Here is a 19273-nt window from a genome sequence, read left to right as displayed (position 1 = left end):
ATCTCATGTGCCAAGGCATATGACAATTTCATAATGACCTTAAAAACCTGAAGGAGATGTTTTGTTTCAAAGCCCTTTGGGTTCTGGCTCCATGAGTTAGGTGCCAGATACTGGCCTGAAGAGGCCACTTGACTAAGGTCAACCCGAGCATAGTGTGGCCAGTAGAGGAAGCAGCCCCAGGTGACAGACAGCACAATTGTGCCATTCAGCACAATCAGACTGTCCTTGCACTCTTCTGCCTCTTCCTACTTCAGTCGTTGTTCTTGGTGCCAACCCTGGGCTTCAGGTTTTGACATTGCCCTCACTTATCAGAACCCCCTGAAACCCTGTCTCTTGGATGCTGAACTAAACCACCCTTCATGGTCTTGCACACCCTTAATTTTAAATCTATCCAGTTCAGAGTAAAAGAAGGCATTCTAGACTGAGTAGTAACTGTGTGGTCCTCCTGGCTGAGTTTCAGACTTTTGTGCTTAAGTGCTTAGTGGGCATGAGCTGAATTCCTGTTGGATAAAAGGAAGTGAGCTATCTCACCTGGCCAGCTCTCCTAGTCCAGGAACTCTATAATGTTATGAAGTGCTCCATTCATTCCCTCAAATATACTTATTGAGCACCCACAATGTTCAGTAGGCCATTGTAGTTACTATGACAAACAAGACAAATTTGCCTTTATGAAGCTCAAAGTCTGGTGGAGGGGTCACTGGAATGAATGAATGCTACAAAATACAGAACACAGGGCTCTATAAGAGAGTGTAACAGTGGATTCCACCTAGGAGGGTGTCAGGGGAGACTTCCTTGGGGAAGTGGCATTTAAGAAAGACCTGAAAGATGAGTAGAGTTGGCGTGCCAAAAGAAGGAAAAGAAGCGGGATGATGAGCATGCTCACGTCCTCTGGAATCAATTCCTTTCCTCCCTGTCTGCCTCAACTCACTTTTTTGTAATAATTTTAGCAATTTCAATTACTTATGGCTAACCTCTCTGGTAAATATTTAGAAAAATAAACATAGGCTTTGTCTGCTTGATAATAACATGAACCCAGAGGAGAAAAAAATGGTTGCCTATATCCATTCTGCCCAAATAAGATAGAGACTGGGGCATAGAACAGTTATTTCTGCAGGACTCACTGGGACCTGGCTACAGTTTGGGAATCCAAGCAGCTGTTAGCTAAACAGAAATTGCTTCCATGGGCCACGTGGGTTCTCCAATCCAATGGGCCATTTTCCTTTGGAATGCCAACCCGAGGGTGCCGTGAATCAAAATGCCCCCAATAGTATGTAGGATGGAACAAGTCTAGGACTAAAAAGACCCTCAGGCTCACCAAATACAATCTCATAATTTTAAAATGAAGAAATTGAAACCCCATGAGGAGAAATGGCTTGCCTGGATAAGAGCTAATTACCTGGATTCATTATCTGGTGTCATTACCTTAAGCAATGTATTAAAACTTTATGAGCCTCAGTTTGCTCATATTTAAAATGGAGATGAAACAGTTCCTTCTTCTTGAGTTGTGAGGTTTAAATGAGAAAATAACAGAGAAGCACTTATAGAGCCTTGCATATAGAAGGTATTCAATAAATAAATAACAACTATCATTACTACTATGTCACCCAGCAAGTTAGTGGCAGGGCTGCAACTAGGAGACACAGCTGTTTCACTTTCTGTTCTCTGTATGACGAGTCCTCCTGCTGGTATAACCCTTTCCCTAGACTTGTGACACCAGCACTTGGCCCCTTCTCTCTAGATTCCCTGAGGGAAAAACTCTGAAACGCCTACTGCCTACATGGCACAAATGGCAGCCTGTCTTCCAGCATGGTAGTGGTGCCAAGAGCATGAAGCTCTGACCCTATCTGGCATGGCATCCAGCTAGCCATGCTACCTGCAATGCCCAGGTGGCCCACAGATCACACAGTTCCTGCTTCTGGTGCCCAATTATTTCCTGCTTTCCATTGACATATCATAACTTTTGACCATTATCCTTAACTCTCTAAACCTCTCCCCACCAAGGTGGCAGGTCCCTCCTTTAGCACAGGGCCCATCTGTGCTGACACAGATTAGGATGATTTTATCTTTTCTATTCGACAGTGATTGAGAATCTCCCTGGGTTCATTAGTAGCTGGATAATCTTTCCAGATTTACTAGCTCAAATTGCACTTCCCCCTGCACCTCTGATCTTCAGATGGCATCTCTGCTATCTCAGTGGCTGACTGGGTTTTGCCCAAAGGCCCTTAATTCTTCACTTCCTTTATCTAAACTTCCATCAGTCTTGCAGAACAACAGTTTCCCCAGCCAAACCCAGAAGCTGACTGGAGTACAGAGACTCCTTTCAAACAGGAGTGGGACAAACGCAGTGAATCAACAACTGTCCTGTCATGCCTCACCTGGAAACACCAGACAGGACTGTCAGGCCAGCAGCCCACCTGGATAAAAGAACTCCAGGAGCAGATTCTTTTAGCTGTAAGGGAGCTGACACCTCTATAATGAACTGCTAATTTCTACGTATAGGACCAATTATCTTCTAAACAGACATGCCAGAGCCTAGGATGCTAATTGCTTTTTCAGCATACATGGGAAAGATGTGTGATGATGATTAATAATTTAAAAATACGGCAGATATTGTTAGCTGATCATTACATCCATTTCCTCTTCTCCCTGAGCATACAATAGATAACATTTCTGAATCTCCCTTACAGGTAGATGTAGGCATGTGACTGAGTTCTAGTTAATGGAATTAATCAGGAGAAATACTATGTGCCACTTCCAGGCCTGGCTTATAAAACCTTCCTGTATCTGATCCTCTATTTTTTCTCCCATTCCTCAGAGGACACATAAGCTAGAAGAAGCCTGGGCCACCAAATGACGTTATGGAAGGGTGCCCACTGATCAAGTATTCTCTTTTGGGACTTCAGTTGAGTCAGAAATACACTTCTATTGTGTGAAGCCATGAGATTTATTTGTTATAGTAGTTGGCATTACTTACCAGATACAAAGCATTATCAATAGCTAATTTTTAATTTTATCAAGATTCTAGAGATAAATTTTATTATTTATATTTTACATATGAGGAAACTTGAGACCTCCAAGAACTTCAGGGGCACATAGCTAATAAGCTCCTGAACTGGGGATTTTCACCAGATCTGAATGACTAAAGGCCTGGATATTTACATATTGGCTTCTTTTTCTCACTATAAAGCTTATTAATCAGGACTCTCAAATTTAGCCATGTAGTCTTGCTTCTTTCATCTGGCAAACTCCAAATAGAAATAAGAAACACATCTGAATACTTCATACCTATTAAGATGACTATTATCATATACACAAAAAATAACAAGTATTGGCGAGGATGTGGAGAAACTCAAATCCTCATACATTATTGGTGGGAATAAAAATGGTACAGCCAGAAAACAGTTTGGCCATTTCTCGAAAATTAAACATAGAATTACCATATGATCCAGCAATTCATCTTCTAGGTATATACCCCAAAGAATTGAAAGCAGGCACTCAAACAGATATTTGTACACCTATGTTCACTGTAGCACTATTCACAATAGCCAAAAAGTAGAAGCAATATAAGTTGCTGAGTAATAGAATAATAATGATAGTTGACATTTATTGAATACCTTCTACATGCAAAGCTCTGTAATAAGTGTTTCCCAGTTATTTTCTCATTTAAATCTCAGCAGAAAGCACTGTTTTATCCCCATTTTAAAGCCTCAGCAATCTCATCTGTAAGTGAACACTAACAATACCTGCCTCAGGAGATAATATCCACACAGCAGCTGGCTCACAACACAGGTTTAGTAAAGGGAAGGTATTATTTTAAGAATACCTTCTTAAGGTATGACAAGGTATTATTTAAGAATATCTCACTTGTATTGCAAGCCAACTGTTTGGTTATTGTCTCCTAAGGCAGATATTTTTAGTGTTCACTTGCAGATGAAGTTGCTAAGGCTCAGAGAGGTTAAGTAACTTGCACAGGGTCACACAGCTGGCAGCAAAACTAGAATTCTGTCATATCTATGTAATATCAAGGCCTGTGCCTTTCTGGCTCACTGTGCAGGATTTCAAAAAGCTAATCTGAGTAGCTGCTGCATCATTGTGGCAGAATTTAGGGAGATGGCACATGATGGGAGTCCCTAAGGAATTCAGAGAAGGAATAAGTAAAAATTAAAGTCCAACTGACATCTGTATGGGCGTAGGGGGTACTGGAGAAGCGCAGAGGATAACTCATTACCCTCTGTATGAAGCCTGTCCACTCTGGACCAAGACGCTAACTGGGCAGGAAGAATAAACTTCAAAATAGTTTCTTTATTCCTAATAAAAGTTTGTCCCTTCTAGAAAGCCAAAGCACTAATGAGAGGCTTCCAGAGTATTCTCTCACTGACCGATTTTTGCTATGACATTTCTTCTATTTTCTTGACTATTATTTAATTGTCATCATTCCTGCAGTTATTTTTTCTGATTCCCCCGTTCAAACTTACAAATTTTGTGAATCTTGTTAATTTCAGGTTCCAAGAACTCTGACTGAGGAGTGCTAGAGTTCATCTATCTAGTCTGTGTTCACCCGAAAAGGAGAAAGACTCTTTGAAAACTGAAAATATAGTGTTGTTAATAAAAAAAGAAAGACGATGCCTTACAAACAAACATATAGTACTTTGCAATTTATAATGAACTTACTTATTCTCACAACAATCTCATGTGATTTATTATACCCATTTTACAAATGAGAAGACTGGGGCTCAAATAGTCAACACGACTCTTCCAGCATCACACAGTAAGAATAAGGCAGAGTGGGGACCTGACCTAGGTCTCCCGACTTCACAGGCTAGTGCTTTTTCCACTAGACAAATCATCACAATCATCATTATCATTTCTAAGAGGAAGTGGTAGTACACAGTGTGGGTGATGCTATCTCCTTAAAAATCTCCTTAAAAACCAAGCAACTTCCCCTTATCCTAGTTATGATCCTGGGAACGCGTATTCCAAATGACTGGCCTCCTTCCATCTGCTAAGTCCCCCTTGTGACTTCTTGCTGCCCAGTTTCTTCCGCCATGGCTTCTTTATGTGGGTAGCATCCCTGGCAGACTAGACTGCCTTTTCTCTCTTCTCTCCTCTCCTTCCCAGGCTCCCATATGGAACACAACTGTACTTTAATCTCTTTTTATTCTTCTACCAACTAGCCAGGTGCTCCCCCAAATGCCTCCTTACTTTAAGCAAATACTTTTGCATTGCTCTGGGAATAGTCTAATCCTTTCTTCCTTTCACACGTTAATGCTCTGATTTACAGCAGCCATGTTAGATAGGAAAAAATAAACAAGGAAAGAAATGCCTTGTGTTTTACATTTTGAGGAGCGGTGACTGGGAGGAGACATGAGGGGGACCTCTGGGGTGCTGGATCTGGGTGCTGCTCATATAGGTGTGCTCACTCATTAGGCTGTGACCTGTGATTTGTGTGGTCTTCTATATGTGGCTAGACTTCAATTAAAAAGTTCCAACAATGGAGCAGGCAGTTTTGTAGTGGTGGCAAACTAAGTGACAGCTAAAGGACTCTCACAAGCCAGCTGAGGAGGGAATCTTTATACCAGAAAAGAGGCTACCCTGAACTTTTCAAAGGAGTTTTCATCTCTGAAAGCAAAGGCCTATGAGATGTTTCAGTGTTAACAATTCCACAGCAGCCCCACCCAAAAGGACCTTTCACAGAAACCTACATCTGGAAAAGAACAGGGATCACAGAATCCCATTCTGTCTCTTTGGGAAGGCATATTCTTGACCTCACAGCACATTTCAGGAGACCTGGCCTCTAAATCCAGGGAGGGACACTGAACAATCTTCTAGGTTATCCTATCACATATGTTGACCAAGAAAGTCTTAACTTTTAGGCAACCTTTTTCATTTTAAGATTTAAGAGTCAAATCTGTGAGGTTGGATTCTGCTCACTAACATTGATATCTGCCTTAAATCTTCTAAATAGGTTACTTTCGCAAACAGATTTAGTTAGATCAATTAATAATAATTAACTGACATGCCATTCCTGGAGCAGTCCATATGTTTGAAGTGACTCACTGTTTCCTGGACATGCCATGTACTTTCACAACTCCAAGTACGCGGATACGTTCTTCCTTATTCCAGAATGTTCTTCTTTTCTCCCTTTATCTAGAAAAACTCTATCCATCTTTCAGGGTGTAGCTTAAAGGCCTCTTCTTTGGGGTCTTCTTCTTCAGTGAATCATTTCCTGCCTGCCTTAGGTTGAGCAAGTGGCCCCTGCTTTAGGGTCTAGAGCATTTTGTATACACATCTAATAAAATTTACCACTTTGCACTAGAATAGGTACTTTGATTTTTTCCAAGGCAAGCTTAGTTTCTTATTCCCATTTTAATCCCTAATACTTGACCCAGTGCCTTTACATCAAAAATACATCTGGATGAAGGGGCTATGAAAGCGAGCATGATAGCTCATGCATTCATAGAATAAAATAAATTTTGTCTCTGAATGATTGTTAATAAAGTGTCTATTTGTAATAGCCAGAAAGTAGAAGCAATCAAAATGTCTCTCAATAAATGGACAGTTAAACAAACTGTGGTATATCCACATCAAGAAATACAACTCACCAATAATAAGGAAGAAACTTAATTCATATAACAACTTGGATGATTCTCAAGGCCATTATTATGCTGGGAGTGAAAAAAGTTAATCTCGAGAGGTCATATACCGGGTGATCCCACTTACATAACATTCTTGAAGTTAGAAAATTATAAATAGAGAAGAGATTAGCAATTGCCAGAGGTTAGGGGTGGTGAAGAAGAGGGTGGTGGGTGAGACTGTAAAATAGAAGTATGAAGGAGGTCTTTATGGTGATAAAATAGTTTTGTGTCTTGATTGCACATTTTGAAAGATTTGCTATTTTAATATCCTGATTTTGATATTGTACTGGAATTATGTAAGATGTAACCCCTAGAAGAAACTGGGTGAAGAGTACATGATACTTCTTTATTATTATCTTTGCAAATTCGTGTGGATCTTTTACTTCAAAATTTAAAAAGTTATAATATTCTTTTAAAAATTTGTTCTCTGAGGTTCTTTTTACTCTCTAATTGAGTGTGTCTATACTTCATAACAATCTTTCACATTTCTTACTGATTTACAATTTCAAAATATTTCCACATAGATTAAATTACATCACTTCGAAATTATAACAACACCATGATGTAGCTGTTCTTATCCTTGTTTTATAGATAAGGAAACCAAGGCTCAGTACTTGTTGAAGGGCATACAGTTGGTAGATGGCAAAGCTAGTTCTCCAATTTGACACAATAAAATTTCTACAGACTTTTCTCACCTGCAAAATAAGGGGATTTGGCAGAGATGGTCTTTGAAGGTGCATCCAGTCTTAACACCATAAGACCCATGTACTTTTTGTGCCCTAGCTATCCTAATTCTGAGTCAGCATATGGATCTGGCAATGCAAAGATAGTAGGTCAATAACTGAACCTATAGAGGAGAATTATCTGTCAAAGGAACAGTGCTGTGTAGCTGGTGGCATTTGAATGGAGGATTAGACTTCCCAAATTTCCATTCTTTCAAGGCTAAGAATTATTGGGATGAGAATCCCAGTGGCTCTCAACACCCATCCTCTCTTGCTGGCCTCTGCTTTTATTTTCCCTATTCCCATCTCCTGGGCTTCATTCTGTCATACCCCACTGACCCTAATTAATGATACTCTGTGCCAAGGAGGTGAGCTGTGAAAATGTCTTACCAGATTAGTGAAGATGTATGTGTAATAGGCTGACACCATTCCTAGTTCAACTGCCTGCAAAATAAAGAGAGGGATATTAGAGAGGAAAATAAAAATTCACTCATTGGAAGTAAATGAGCGGTGAGGGTTCCACTCATTTGTCCGTCATTTGTCTGGCTTGCTACCTTTGGGATGCAGGCAGAGTAGAACATCTTGATTGGTTTACTTTGCCCTTGACCTTGGAGAATGGAACAGAAACACTGGCATCTAAAATAGAGTCTCTCATCTCCATCCTGCTCCCCACCCCTGCAGTGACACTCATAGTAGTTAATATTCTCATGCATAACACATTCTCATAGATATAACCAGATGCCATGGAAACCAAAATGACTTTAAAGGAAATGAAGCAAATAATAAACCAGATTACAACAATTATCTCCACAACTATTAACAATAACAACAGCTAACACTTGCCTACTGTTTAGTATGTGTCGAGCCCTAGAAAGCATTTTACTTGGATTAACTCGATGAGGTAGGCACTAATTATTCCTCCTCCATGCCGCCCACCATTTGACAGCTGAGAAAACTGAAATACCAAAAGGCTCTATAGATCACACACCTCATAAATGAAAAAGATTAAATTAAAGCCAGGAAGCCTAATTTCAGTGCTTTTAACTGTACTCCTCCAGAGGACTGTGATATTGTTGGAAACACTGACACAACTCTCTCAGGGGCAAAGTCACAGACAGGAGAGTCTGTGAGTTGTCGGCAATTCCCAAATTAACTCTACCCCATAAGAATGCTGATAAGCAAGACCCGTGAGTATTCTAGAATACATAGTCATGTAGGAAACAAGTGAATCATTTGCTAACTTTGGTCATTTATTAGTAGTAAGGAACAAGTTGCTTCTGACGTGCCTTACCCTTGATCACAGCACACCAATGCGTCATCATTCCACAGTTGAGGAATGCTACTTCAGAAAAGCCTCCCTTTCGTCTGATCTTTGTAGTCATCATAAATACCCTTAACAAACCTTCCCCATCAGTGTGCCTGGCTTTGAGTGTGACAGGTGATGTAGAAACCGACAAGCAGATCAGGTTAATAATGAGCCTAGCTCTCCCCAGGGCCCTCCTGACAGTTAGATTTTCATAATGTATGCTGAAGCTCTGGGACACTGCGAAACAATTTTTGTCATGACTAGTGAGGTGCATGGGAGGAGAAACAAGATCAGGAATAATCACATTTTCCTTACATAGTGTTTACCTCCCAAGGAATTCCAATAACTTTGTGAGTATTTCTACAGGAACCCTCTCAGTCTACTTGAAGAACAAGCTGGGGTAGCTCTATCACCACCATTCAAATGAGAAACTGAAGCTTGGGTCACAATGCAGCTCAAGGCTTCCTATGTGAGGCTCCTTCTTCCTCCAGCAAAGCTACATTTCCTCCTCCTTTCCTAAGAGGATGGTATGGAGTGATGCCCACCCCATCCCATCCCCCCGCACTCACGTTGTCCATAGAAAGTGCCGTTTCCTCTCACCACTGCCTAGGCTAATGGGAGCCCCCTGATTACAGGAATAGGCTGGGGATAGGGGGCTGAAAGAAGGCATTGTCAAGTGGTTAAAACTCATTTTGTAAAATCTGCTGCCCTAAAGATAAAAGACAAGAGATCCTTGGTTTTTAAGACCTGAATTCTGAATAAACATGGTGGTCACTGCTGGAACAGCCACTCAATAAAGTAGATTACTCTGCAAATCCTCTTGAAATCGAGAGACAGCAGAATGCTGCCAAGCTCCAGGGCCAGGCTCGCACGTGAACACAAAGTATCCAGAAGCTTAGTGTGCTCTCTGTTCATACTGCTTCCCACACAGAGTCCATCTTTCCTGAGGCCTGTCACGTCTGGGTTGTAATCCCCATGAAGGAGGAATATAGAGCCTCAGGGAAGCATGGGGTTAAGTCCAGGCTTGCCTGCCTGAGGCCACTAGGAAGTCAGATGAGGACAAAGGGAACATGGTTTCCCAAGGCCTCACTGGTCATTATTGATCAGTTTGGTTCCAAAGCCACAAGGGGTGAGGCCAGTAATTGGTCTCAGGGAAGCCTGCAACTTGCCACCCAGCAGATTCATTTGTTAATAATGATCATTACAGGTTTTCTTCAAAAGCACAGCCAGCCATAAACAACAACAAAAAAAATTAAAAAATTAAAAGCATTTTTAATACCCAGTATTGGCAAGGGTGCTATTAGACACCAATACGCTCCTGGTGGAAGTGTAAATTGTTATGGCTTTTCTAAAAGCCAGTATGGCAAATCATATCAAAATCCTTCAAACGTGCATAGCTTTTACTTAGTAATTCTACTTCAGAAATTTATGCTAGGAAAATATTCATAAATGGGCATAAAGATTTATGTACAAAGAAAGATGGGTACCCCAGCATATTTATTATAGCAGAAGATTAAAAATAACCTGTATCTCCAACAATAAAGGAATAGCTAAATGAATTATGATATATTATATGATAGGAAATGATGCAGCCATTAAAATATTTGTAGAAAAATATGTAATGACATTGGAAAAAATGCATGACATATAATTAAGTAAAAAAAAGCATAAAGACTGTGCAGGGTGATAATAATTTTGGAAAAGAAAAAAACAGGTCTATAAAGGTAGAAAAAAATAGACATCAAAATTTAGTAGTGGTTGTCTCTGGGTGATGGGATTATGAATAATTTTTATTTTCTTCTGTGGGCTTTTCTGTACTTTCCAAAGTTTCAACAATAAACTAGATGAGAGAGAGAGAGAGAGAGAGAGAGAGAGACACTGACGAATTGCATATGCTAGAGTCCATAGAGTGCAAGGGCTTCCCCTAAAAGACTTCCACTTGGGGGCTGTTCAGACAGGCTCTGCTATCACAGGGGGAAAAGTTTAATTTGACCCTCCCTCTGCAAGTGGGCTGCAGGAGTATGTATCTCACTCCTACTCCTCGTCCTTCCTGAGGACTCTTCAGCCTGTATTTCTCATGTCTTGAAACTTATGACTTCCTTGATTCTAGCCCTAGACATAAGAGAAGAAAAAGAAAAAGGAAGAAAAGAGAAAAATTCTGTGTGTGTATGTGAGTTGGGTCTATACACACAGACAGACATGGGTTTGGAACTATGCAAAATTACTACACCAACAGGCTGAAGGAACAGTCTTCGGTACTCAGAGAATTCATTCAAATTTCTTACTGACTCAGACATCTGGGGATGGGAGGTTAGGAGAGAGGGAGGGAAGGAGAGGAAGAGAAAATTATCTGAGTGCCTGGCTCCTCACAGCTTGGCGGAGGTTAAGGAGGAATCTCATTCTCCCAGTGGAAGACTACAGGTTGCTTTTAAACATGTAATTAAAATGGAATTAGAAGAGATCAATGCCCCTGAAAAGACTGAGGGAGCTGCTACAAGCCATGGAGGAGCTTGAAAGCAAGGTCTATTCTGTCTGGGGTTGGACGCCTAGTACAGCCACCTGCCCAGGAATGGTGCCAGGTGACTCCAAGGTTGCCCAGCTGTTTGTTCAGGGTGGGTACCCAGACACCTGACCTCTCTCTCTATGTCTGTCTCTGTCTCTCTTGGATAAGCTTCACAGAGTTCCAGTTTCCATGCATGTATGTTCTGATTCAGTGGCTGACACTCTTCCCTCTATATTCTCGGGGAAGAGGGTTATGAGAAGCTACCCGCTTTGCTGTCAGATACAACTGGTATAGGCTTATCTCTGCTCCTCACAGGGTTGTGCCTTGAACAAAGAGATGTTAATTTCCCAGAGTTTCAGTTTCTTCATCTGTCAAGTGGAAACATTATATCTACCTCATGTAGTCACTGAGAGGATTATACTGGGAAATTATATGGCAGCACTTTGTGGTACATGTGGTACATGTATAAAGATTACATACAGGGCTGATATTTAGCAGTACACACAGATATAACTTCCCTGGTTGTCCAAATATGGAAATCTATACTATTTGACAAACGGCCTCCCCTTCAAGTCACCCAAATACACCACCCTCACAAACCTGGACCCTCCTAGGAACCCATGGACTTCACCACAGGTCCCTTGGCAGGGTCTAGGTTTAGCCAGCGTCTCAGTTTGTGGCTGCCCTGCTGTACCAAGAGTTAAATATTTTTATGACATCATCATCCTGCTTTCTCCTTTCAGCTTTCGGGAGCTGCCCATTGAAACTGAAGCATATAGAGGTTGGTCAGGGTTCACAGGTCCAGCCCAGGGCTCCTTTGGCCATCATGGCCCAAGAGGACAGACACCCAAGGCAAAAGGGAGCAGAGTATAATCTCAGAGGGAGGGAGAAGGATGTTCCAAGCCACCAGCACCCGCCCCCCGCCCCAGCCTGGCTCCCACCTTCAGGAGGATAGTGTGGGACATGGAGGCGTTGGCATGGATGATGATGGTAGCTGTCTTGTCGTCTCGAATCTCTTTGAGAAGTGGGGTGGGGTCCCAGGTGTCATCCAGCATCCGGACTGAGAGTGTGTCCTTGGAGATAAGGAATTGCCGGAGCAGCTTCTCTAAGTTTAAAAGGCCTGGAAAGGAAGAGAGGATGAAGGTCCTAAGAGTCCACAGTGCCACTCGGGAGATACTGGTGCCAAAGCAGGACAAGTGAGGAACTGGGCTGGAGGCAGGGCCATGGGTTTGACCCCACTGCTTGTGCTCATTCAGCATGTGCATCTTTACCTGAGCAAGTTTCTTAACCTTTTTGGACTTTAATTATCCCATCTTCAATAAAAAAGAATGCTCCTAAGCTCCTAGGGCCTCCCACAACTTCTTTGAAAATGCTCCTTTAAAGAAGAGAGTATGGCTCCCCTGAGTCAGACCAGAGAATTCCCACTCTTCCTCATAGCCCTACTCGACAGGCAGACCTGGGCTCAGAGACCACTAGGCTGGGGTTTCTCTCCTTAACTTAGCCATGGTGCGACCTTTTTGTGGGACCGGGTCTCTTGGCTACAGTTTCTTCATCTGAAAATTGAGAATAGTAACAGGAGTCAGCTCGCAGAGCTGTGGTAAGGATTAAATCAGGGAACACATAAAGTACTTAGGCCTGAGCCTTGCACATGGTAAACTCTTATAAATGCTACATCTCGTCTTGTAACTGCCTTCATTTCCATTGCGAAGGTAGGGGGGGAGCATTTCCCTCAAGATCACAAGGCCTGGAAAACAGATCTAGCAAAACCCTTTGAATTCCTCAGAGCATAGTGGCTACATTAAGATAAGGTATTATTATGATTACAAAAGAACAGGCTTTGATGTGGGCCCAGAACAAAACAGGAAAACTGGGACTGAGAGCTAAGGACTCCCCTCCTCCCCGCTGCTATTTGCTACCTTGGACATTGGTGGAGGGAAGGGTTTCAGAATGATGTCACTGAGACAAAAGGGTCTTAATTCTGCTTTGTCTCTTAAAAAGGCAGGCCAGGAGAAGGGTATGTGGGTGGTGGGGGGGGCAGTGGGAGGGTGGAGGGGTCTCCTGGGAATATAGTAGTCTCAAGTCCATTGGAAAGAGACAGGCATTTGCTCCCAAAAGCAAGGACAATAGTAACATTTATTAAGTCTTTACTGTATTCCAGGTAATGGGCTAAACCTTTTACATGGTTCATCTCATTTAAGTCCTTACAATAATCCTGTAAATTATCATAATCCCACAGCACAGAGAACACGAGGCATGGAGATGAATAACTCTCCCAGACATGGGCTCTACACACGTGGATGGCAAGGGAAAGGTTGACTTTCTAACCAGGCAAAGGTCCCTGTGCTCTGGTTTCTAGGCTAGCTAAAGAGATAGTAAATGCAAGAGTATCTTGAATATGACCCAGAGACTTCTTCTTGCTTAGGCTATTGACCCTCCTGAACCTTGAAGATCAAAAGATAAGAGAAAGAGGGGGCTATGAAGAGCATTGTATTACCTCCCTCTTTTTGTAAAGAGGTGATAATGCCTTGCCTGGTCACACAGGGACACAGTTGAGATCAGAATTTCCATTTTCTCATCTTCATACAACCCTCTTCCCATGAGACCAGGCTGCCTCTTCAGACAAAACACATCACAGGCAGCAGGCATAGAACTCAGAGAGGCCCAGGGCATTTTCTCTGGATTTAGGGAGGACAGCCTAAACTGGTGGGTTGTTTTTGTTTTGTTTTGTTTTGTTTTGTTTTGTTTTGTTTTAACTAGGAAAGGGAAGCAGAGTGGAGCCCAAGGGCCTTGCATGATGGAGACAGGAGCTCTGAGAAGGTGGTGCAAACATCTACCCCCCAGTCAAGAAGTTTGAGGAGCATTCCAGGGAACCAGCGGCTGTGGGGTGGGGTTGGAGGAAGCCTTGGAAGGGCCTGTTATTTACAAAGCAGAAACAGCCCAGTTGTGCAAGCCATAGCATCAGGTTGGCCTTTTTCTCCATCCCCAACAAGGCCTCGACACAGGCTTGAAGATCCACTGCTATCTGTGCTTCTTGCATCCCCTCTCCACTGGTCCTCATCAAGAGTGGCACTGATGCTGCACCAGGGCACTTCCTGCCAACCCCCGATGCAGATTTGGATTTGAGATCTGGGGTCAGCCCCCATGGGCTGTGTGACCTTGAGAAGTCATCTAACCTCTTCAAGGTTCCATCCTCATCTGTAAAATGGGTACAACAGGCCAGAACTCAATGAGATCCTATGTGAAAGCACACTGGGAACTGGAATATACAGTGTCAATGTTACTTCTCTCGTATTTATGCATCCCCACAAGAGCTCAAACAACAAGCATGACTCAGTGAGGTAGAATGAAGAGGGATGAGTACAGTCTGTCCAGCCAACACTCATTGTGCACATCCTTACTGCCAGGCATTGGGTCAACAAGATGCCAACAGAGAATATGGATCAGATACAGACCCTGATCTCCAGGAGCTTAGAGTCAAGGGACTTGCATCTAAGTCTGTAGAAAAGTTCAAATCATGTCTCTATTTTCTTTGATGGCCTAAATAATCTGGTTTTCTATGGGGCAGCCACATTTTGTCCTATATGTAAAATGGAGAGAATATTCACCAAACTAAAGTAAGGAGGAGGAATTAAAAATGTTAATCAAGTCACATTCAGAGACTGTGATATGCTGATCAGCCCCACAGCCAGGCCAGGAGGACACCTGCAGAACAAAGGAAGACTTCTGCTGGGATTGCTAACAACCGTTCCTCACACCTGTGAAGAGGAAACAGGCACCAAGAGTCATTCTCAGTGGCTAAAACCATGGGGAACCTATGGATTAAAGGCTGGGAACTGCTGGCAGGCTTTTCACTCTACATATTCTTACCTTTTCAGTGCTATACTCTTCTCCTTCCTCACTGCATGTCCATATGAAAGGAAATGGGAACTAAAGAATGATGTATAAACTGAATTCCCTGAACCCACAGCCCCCATCTATCTCTTTCTCACTGCTTTTCAATGTCTCACTTTACTCCTCTCAGTGATCCTGTCAGTGCCTTTACTCTGACTCTCTATTGTCTCTCTCCGAGTCCCTTTCATTGTCCCTCTCTCTGCCTCTCTGAGGACTACACTCTGTGGAGTGTCATCCCTTTTCTAATAAACTTTCCTTTTGCCTCTAACTTTGGTGTGTATGTTGAATTCTTTCCACACTTTCCACTAAAGGACCCTCCTTTTCTCTTGGTGTAGGGTTAAGTCTCCTCCAACTCAGGGAGATTTGCCCTGTCCTGCATCGAAGCTTTCCTCATTGTCGATGTGAAAAGTACAATCCCACCTGCACAAAGGTCTGAGCCCAAAAGACATAACAAGGAGCCAAACCTTCCTGAGGAAGCCACAGAGAAGGAGCTCCCAGAGTCTCAGCTCTCTCCTTGGCTCAAGGAATAATCTGTTTGGGCATGTTATGGCAGAGGGAGCACTGCAACTGGAGGGGTGAGTAAAGGTAGGTGGAAGTGGGGTTATCCCATGGTTCCTGACATGTAGCAGAGAGACTCTTTGGAGCCTGGTTGAAAAAGAGGCCAAATCCCCTGGGATCCTTCAGTCTGAGCAATGAAATTCAGTGAGATGAGACAAGAAAGCCTGGGGGATGACAGTAGAATTATGATAGCACAGAGATGCCTGGCTAAGGCAGCCCAGGGACTCTTCACACTCTTTAAAATCAGCTGGTGCACTGAGCTCCTGGGGAAAAGCCCCCCAGATGCCAAATAAACTTGAGATTCTGCTCCAATCAATCCCCAGGATGCCCATCCTGCTGCCCTTTAAAAAAGAAGCGGCATTATTCTCTCATCTCATCCAGCACACTCTGTGTGATGAGACACAAGGTGAAGACGGGGGAGGGGAGAAGGGCAGTGAGTCTGGGGAGGTCCGCATCCCCACCCAGGATCTCCTATCAGTTACCCCTCTCCCCAGTCCGCACCACACCTGAGGAGCACAAGGTCTGGCAGTGATCCGCGGCTCCAGCGCTACTGAGTAGTTAGTGTGGGCAATTCTCTACCTTCTGCACCTCAGTGTCCTCATCTGAAAATGAGGACAATAACTACCTTTCAGGGTTAGTAAGAGGATGTCAAGTAAGCTGAAGAGTGTCTGTCACCTAGAAGGTGCTTCACAAATCTGGTTTCCATTCACTCCCCTCCCCACACTTTCACATCATAATCATTCTTCACTCCATCTCCCAACTCTTACAATATTTATTATCCGATCTATGTGAAATATGCATATATGTATACATATTAACACACACACACACACACACACACACACAGACACACACAAAACATTAATTATTTCACCATGTTGGGTAGCAATCCCATTCAAACTTCTCTGCACATCCTCAGTGTGAGGCAGGGTGCATGGTGCTTCCTGGTGGACTGAACTAGAGACTGTGGAGGTTAAGAAAATGACTCTACATCCTAACAGTTGAGGGGAGAGGCAGTGCCAGGTGGGGAACAAATATGTTATCTGAAGGGCAGCTGAAAGAAGAGGGTGCTTGGCTTGAGGAAGAGTGGGAGGGAAGGGCTGTCATGAAACAAACTTGCTCTTGGCAGCTTGCTCTTCAGCTCTTGGCAGAACTACACCCAGAAACAATGAATGGAGGAAGTCACAGAGAGACAGATTTAGCTCAGTGTAAGAAAGAACCTCTGTTCAATATGTCTAAAATGTAGTGGGCTTCAACATGAGGTGATGATTTCTCCAACACCGGAGGTAGTCAAAGAATGACTGAAGCCCCTCTTGAGGACTGCTGTCCAGGGGTAAACCAGTGGATGAAAAGTTGGACTGAAGAATGTTGATATCTTTCCAGCCCACAGATTCTCTAATTCTATGAATCAGGAGAGGATACTTTTTTTTTTTTTAGCATTATTATTCTAGGCAATGAAAGAAATTTGCAGAAGAGAAAGTGTGGTTTTGTTACATTAAGAATATTAGGAATCTGTCAATGCAATTTGATATTTTCCAATTGACATTTTCCTCACTTCTATCTGTTTAATGAAACGACGAGATTTGCCAAAGACAGCTGCCACCAGAGGGGTTAAAAGCTGCTCTCTTTCCAGCTTCCCCTCCACCTCCCCCACAATCCTCCTGTTCTGCGAGACCCCTGGCCCAGCAGAAGGTCTAGGCACAGTCCACAGCTGCAAGGGACCTGGGAACCTATTAGTCTCACTCAAGATGCAGCAGGATGGATGGATGAAAGACTCAGCAAGCTAGCTGTTCTGGGAAGAAGGAGGGAGACTTGCTTTTGAAAATGAAAGGCAGGGGGCCAGGAAGATAGGAGGAGGATGGAAAGGCTGTGAAAAGCACACCATGGGTTGGACAGGGCCATAGGACAAGGACACAAATACATAACCGAAGGGTCTTCAGAAGACACAGAGGATCCCTGTATCAAAAAAAAAAAAGAATAAACACCTATTCCAACGGGTATCCTATCCCTTCCTCTCCATTGGCTCATTCCCTTGGCTGCAGGCTTTGGTTCTACAAAATGTTAATATTCCCAGAAGGGCATCACTTTTACATCTTTTAGGAAGCAGCTGGCATACTACTGACCTCAGAGGACTGTGGTGAGGGTTTAGTGAAGGAACATGAGTTCACCATTGTGCACAGCGCCCCTCTGCCTGTCAGGCATGCATGCCCCAGAGTGTATGGTTTTCAGACCTGTTCCACGGAACAGATGCTGACTGAAAGAAAGAGTTGAGGGTCCAAGGTGTTGCCTGTGGGGAATGGGGTACAGAAAAAGTTCAAATGCTTGAACAACATATTTCATTTGCTTCTTGGTTTTGTCCCATCCTGCACTTTGGCTCCATAACAAGCAGGGAGAGCCAGATCACAGGGGCCAGAGAAAGAGACGGAAATAGGGTGAGAGAGCAGGCTGAGGCTTCTTGCTCAAAGGAGGACAATCTGTGCCTTGCTTGGCCATCAAGGCTGTTGCCTTCTCTCATGGCAAAAATGGCCATGGGATGAACATGGCCTCTGCATTCACATTGGTTTCCTAAATTAAAAGTGTTTATTTCCAGTTTGAGCTTCAGCTACTGGGGCCCGGCAGGTGTCCCTGCTCAGAGAACTGCCTTCAGTGTGTCCTAAGCTCTTTCAAATATAATTGACTTAACCCCCACAAGTATCCTGGGAGGCAGGCATTATCATTATTATATCCATATTATATTATGTATATTAAATTATACTTATATGGGTAGACATCAAATCACTGAGGTGGGAGATGGGCAGTGACTAAGACCATAGAACTAGAGAACTCGGGAGGCCAAGATCCAAATCCAGGTTTTCTGATTTCAAGTTCAGACTTCTGATTCACCACTTAAATTGGCATGGTTAAGTCTCAGTCCTCCCATAAAATAGGAAAGATGGTCCCTCACGTCTATCTCTTCCACAGTGTTCAGAAAGACAGGGAGAAGTGCTAAGAAGAATCATATAACCTTGAAAATGAACTTAATCTCTCTTTTCATATAATGAGAATGTTTATAGAGCTTATCTTAAATGGTTATCCTGAGGTTTAAATGAGGTAATTTAAAATCCTTTGCATAATAACTGCTCAATAAATGTTAATTTTGTCTAATATCACTATGAGCAAAAGGCCTCCTACAGTACCTCCTGGGGACGACATGGGGAAGGCACACTACTGCCCCAATTACTCTCGCTAGAGGCACTGGATATTATTCCCAATGCTCCCAAGCTCCACACCCTTCAGGTACAAACAGGGTTGCAGAAAAAAGGAAGAGTAATTCAATGTGTATTATGTTCTGGGTCCAGATACCTTCTACCCAATTACCCTGCGAGGCATTATTGTCCCCACTTTACACAGGAACTAACGCTCAAAGAGGTAGAGTGACCTGTTGAATACCACCCAGCTCAAGAGCAGTGGAGCAGCCTGGTTTGACTCTAGAGATGGTTCTCTTTTTACTGCACCATTCTGCATTTCTCTTCAGCTGCACTTCTTCCTCTGAAGATCAGAGTCTGCTCCTCTCCAACAACACGGACCAAGATTAGCGAACACAAGCATGGTATAAGGACAGAGTCAAACTCTGATCACTCTGCTCTAGGCCCTGAATTGGCCTTGTTCAAAGGGATCC

General features: G+C 43.0%; 1 protein-coding gene across 5 annotated transcripts in view; it reads right to left on the bottom strand.

Annotated features, from left to right (window-relative positions):
- Positions 1-19273, bottom strand: part of GRIK4 (glutamate ionotropic receptor kainate type subunit 4) — a 450925-nt gene that overhangs the window by 129310 nt on the left and 302342 nt on the right. For all 5 annotated transcript variants that reach the window (XM_039839626.1, XM_039839628.1, XM_039839627.1 and 2 more), the window contains 2 exons: positions 12108-12286; positions 7748-7801 (listed from right to left, as the gene is read on the bottom strand). In XM_039839626.1, the coding sequence (XP_039695560.1) occupies positions 7748-7801; positions 12108-12286 (233 nt within the window). The remainder of the gene's footprint in view (positions 1-7747; positions 7802-12107; positions 12287-19273) is intronic.

This window comes from Pteropus medius, unplaced genomic scaffold (genome assembly GCF_902729225.1).
Source record: "Pteropus medius unplaced genomic scaffold, Ma_sr-lr_union100, whole genome shotgun sequence".
Classification (NCBI taxonomy): Eukaryota; Metazoa; Chordata; class Mammalia; order Chiroptera; family Pteropodidae; genus Pteropus; species Pteropus medius.
This window is presented reverse-complemented; position numbering and strand designations above follow the sequence as displayed.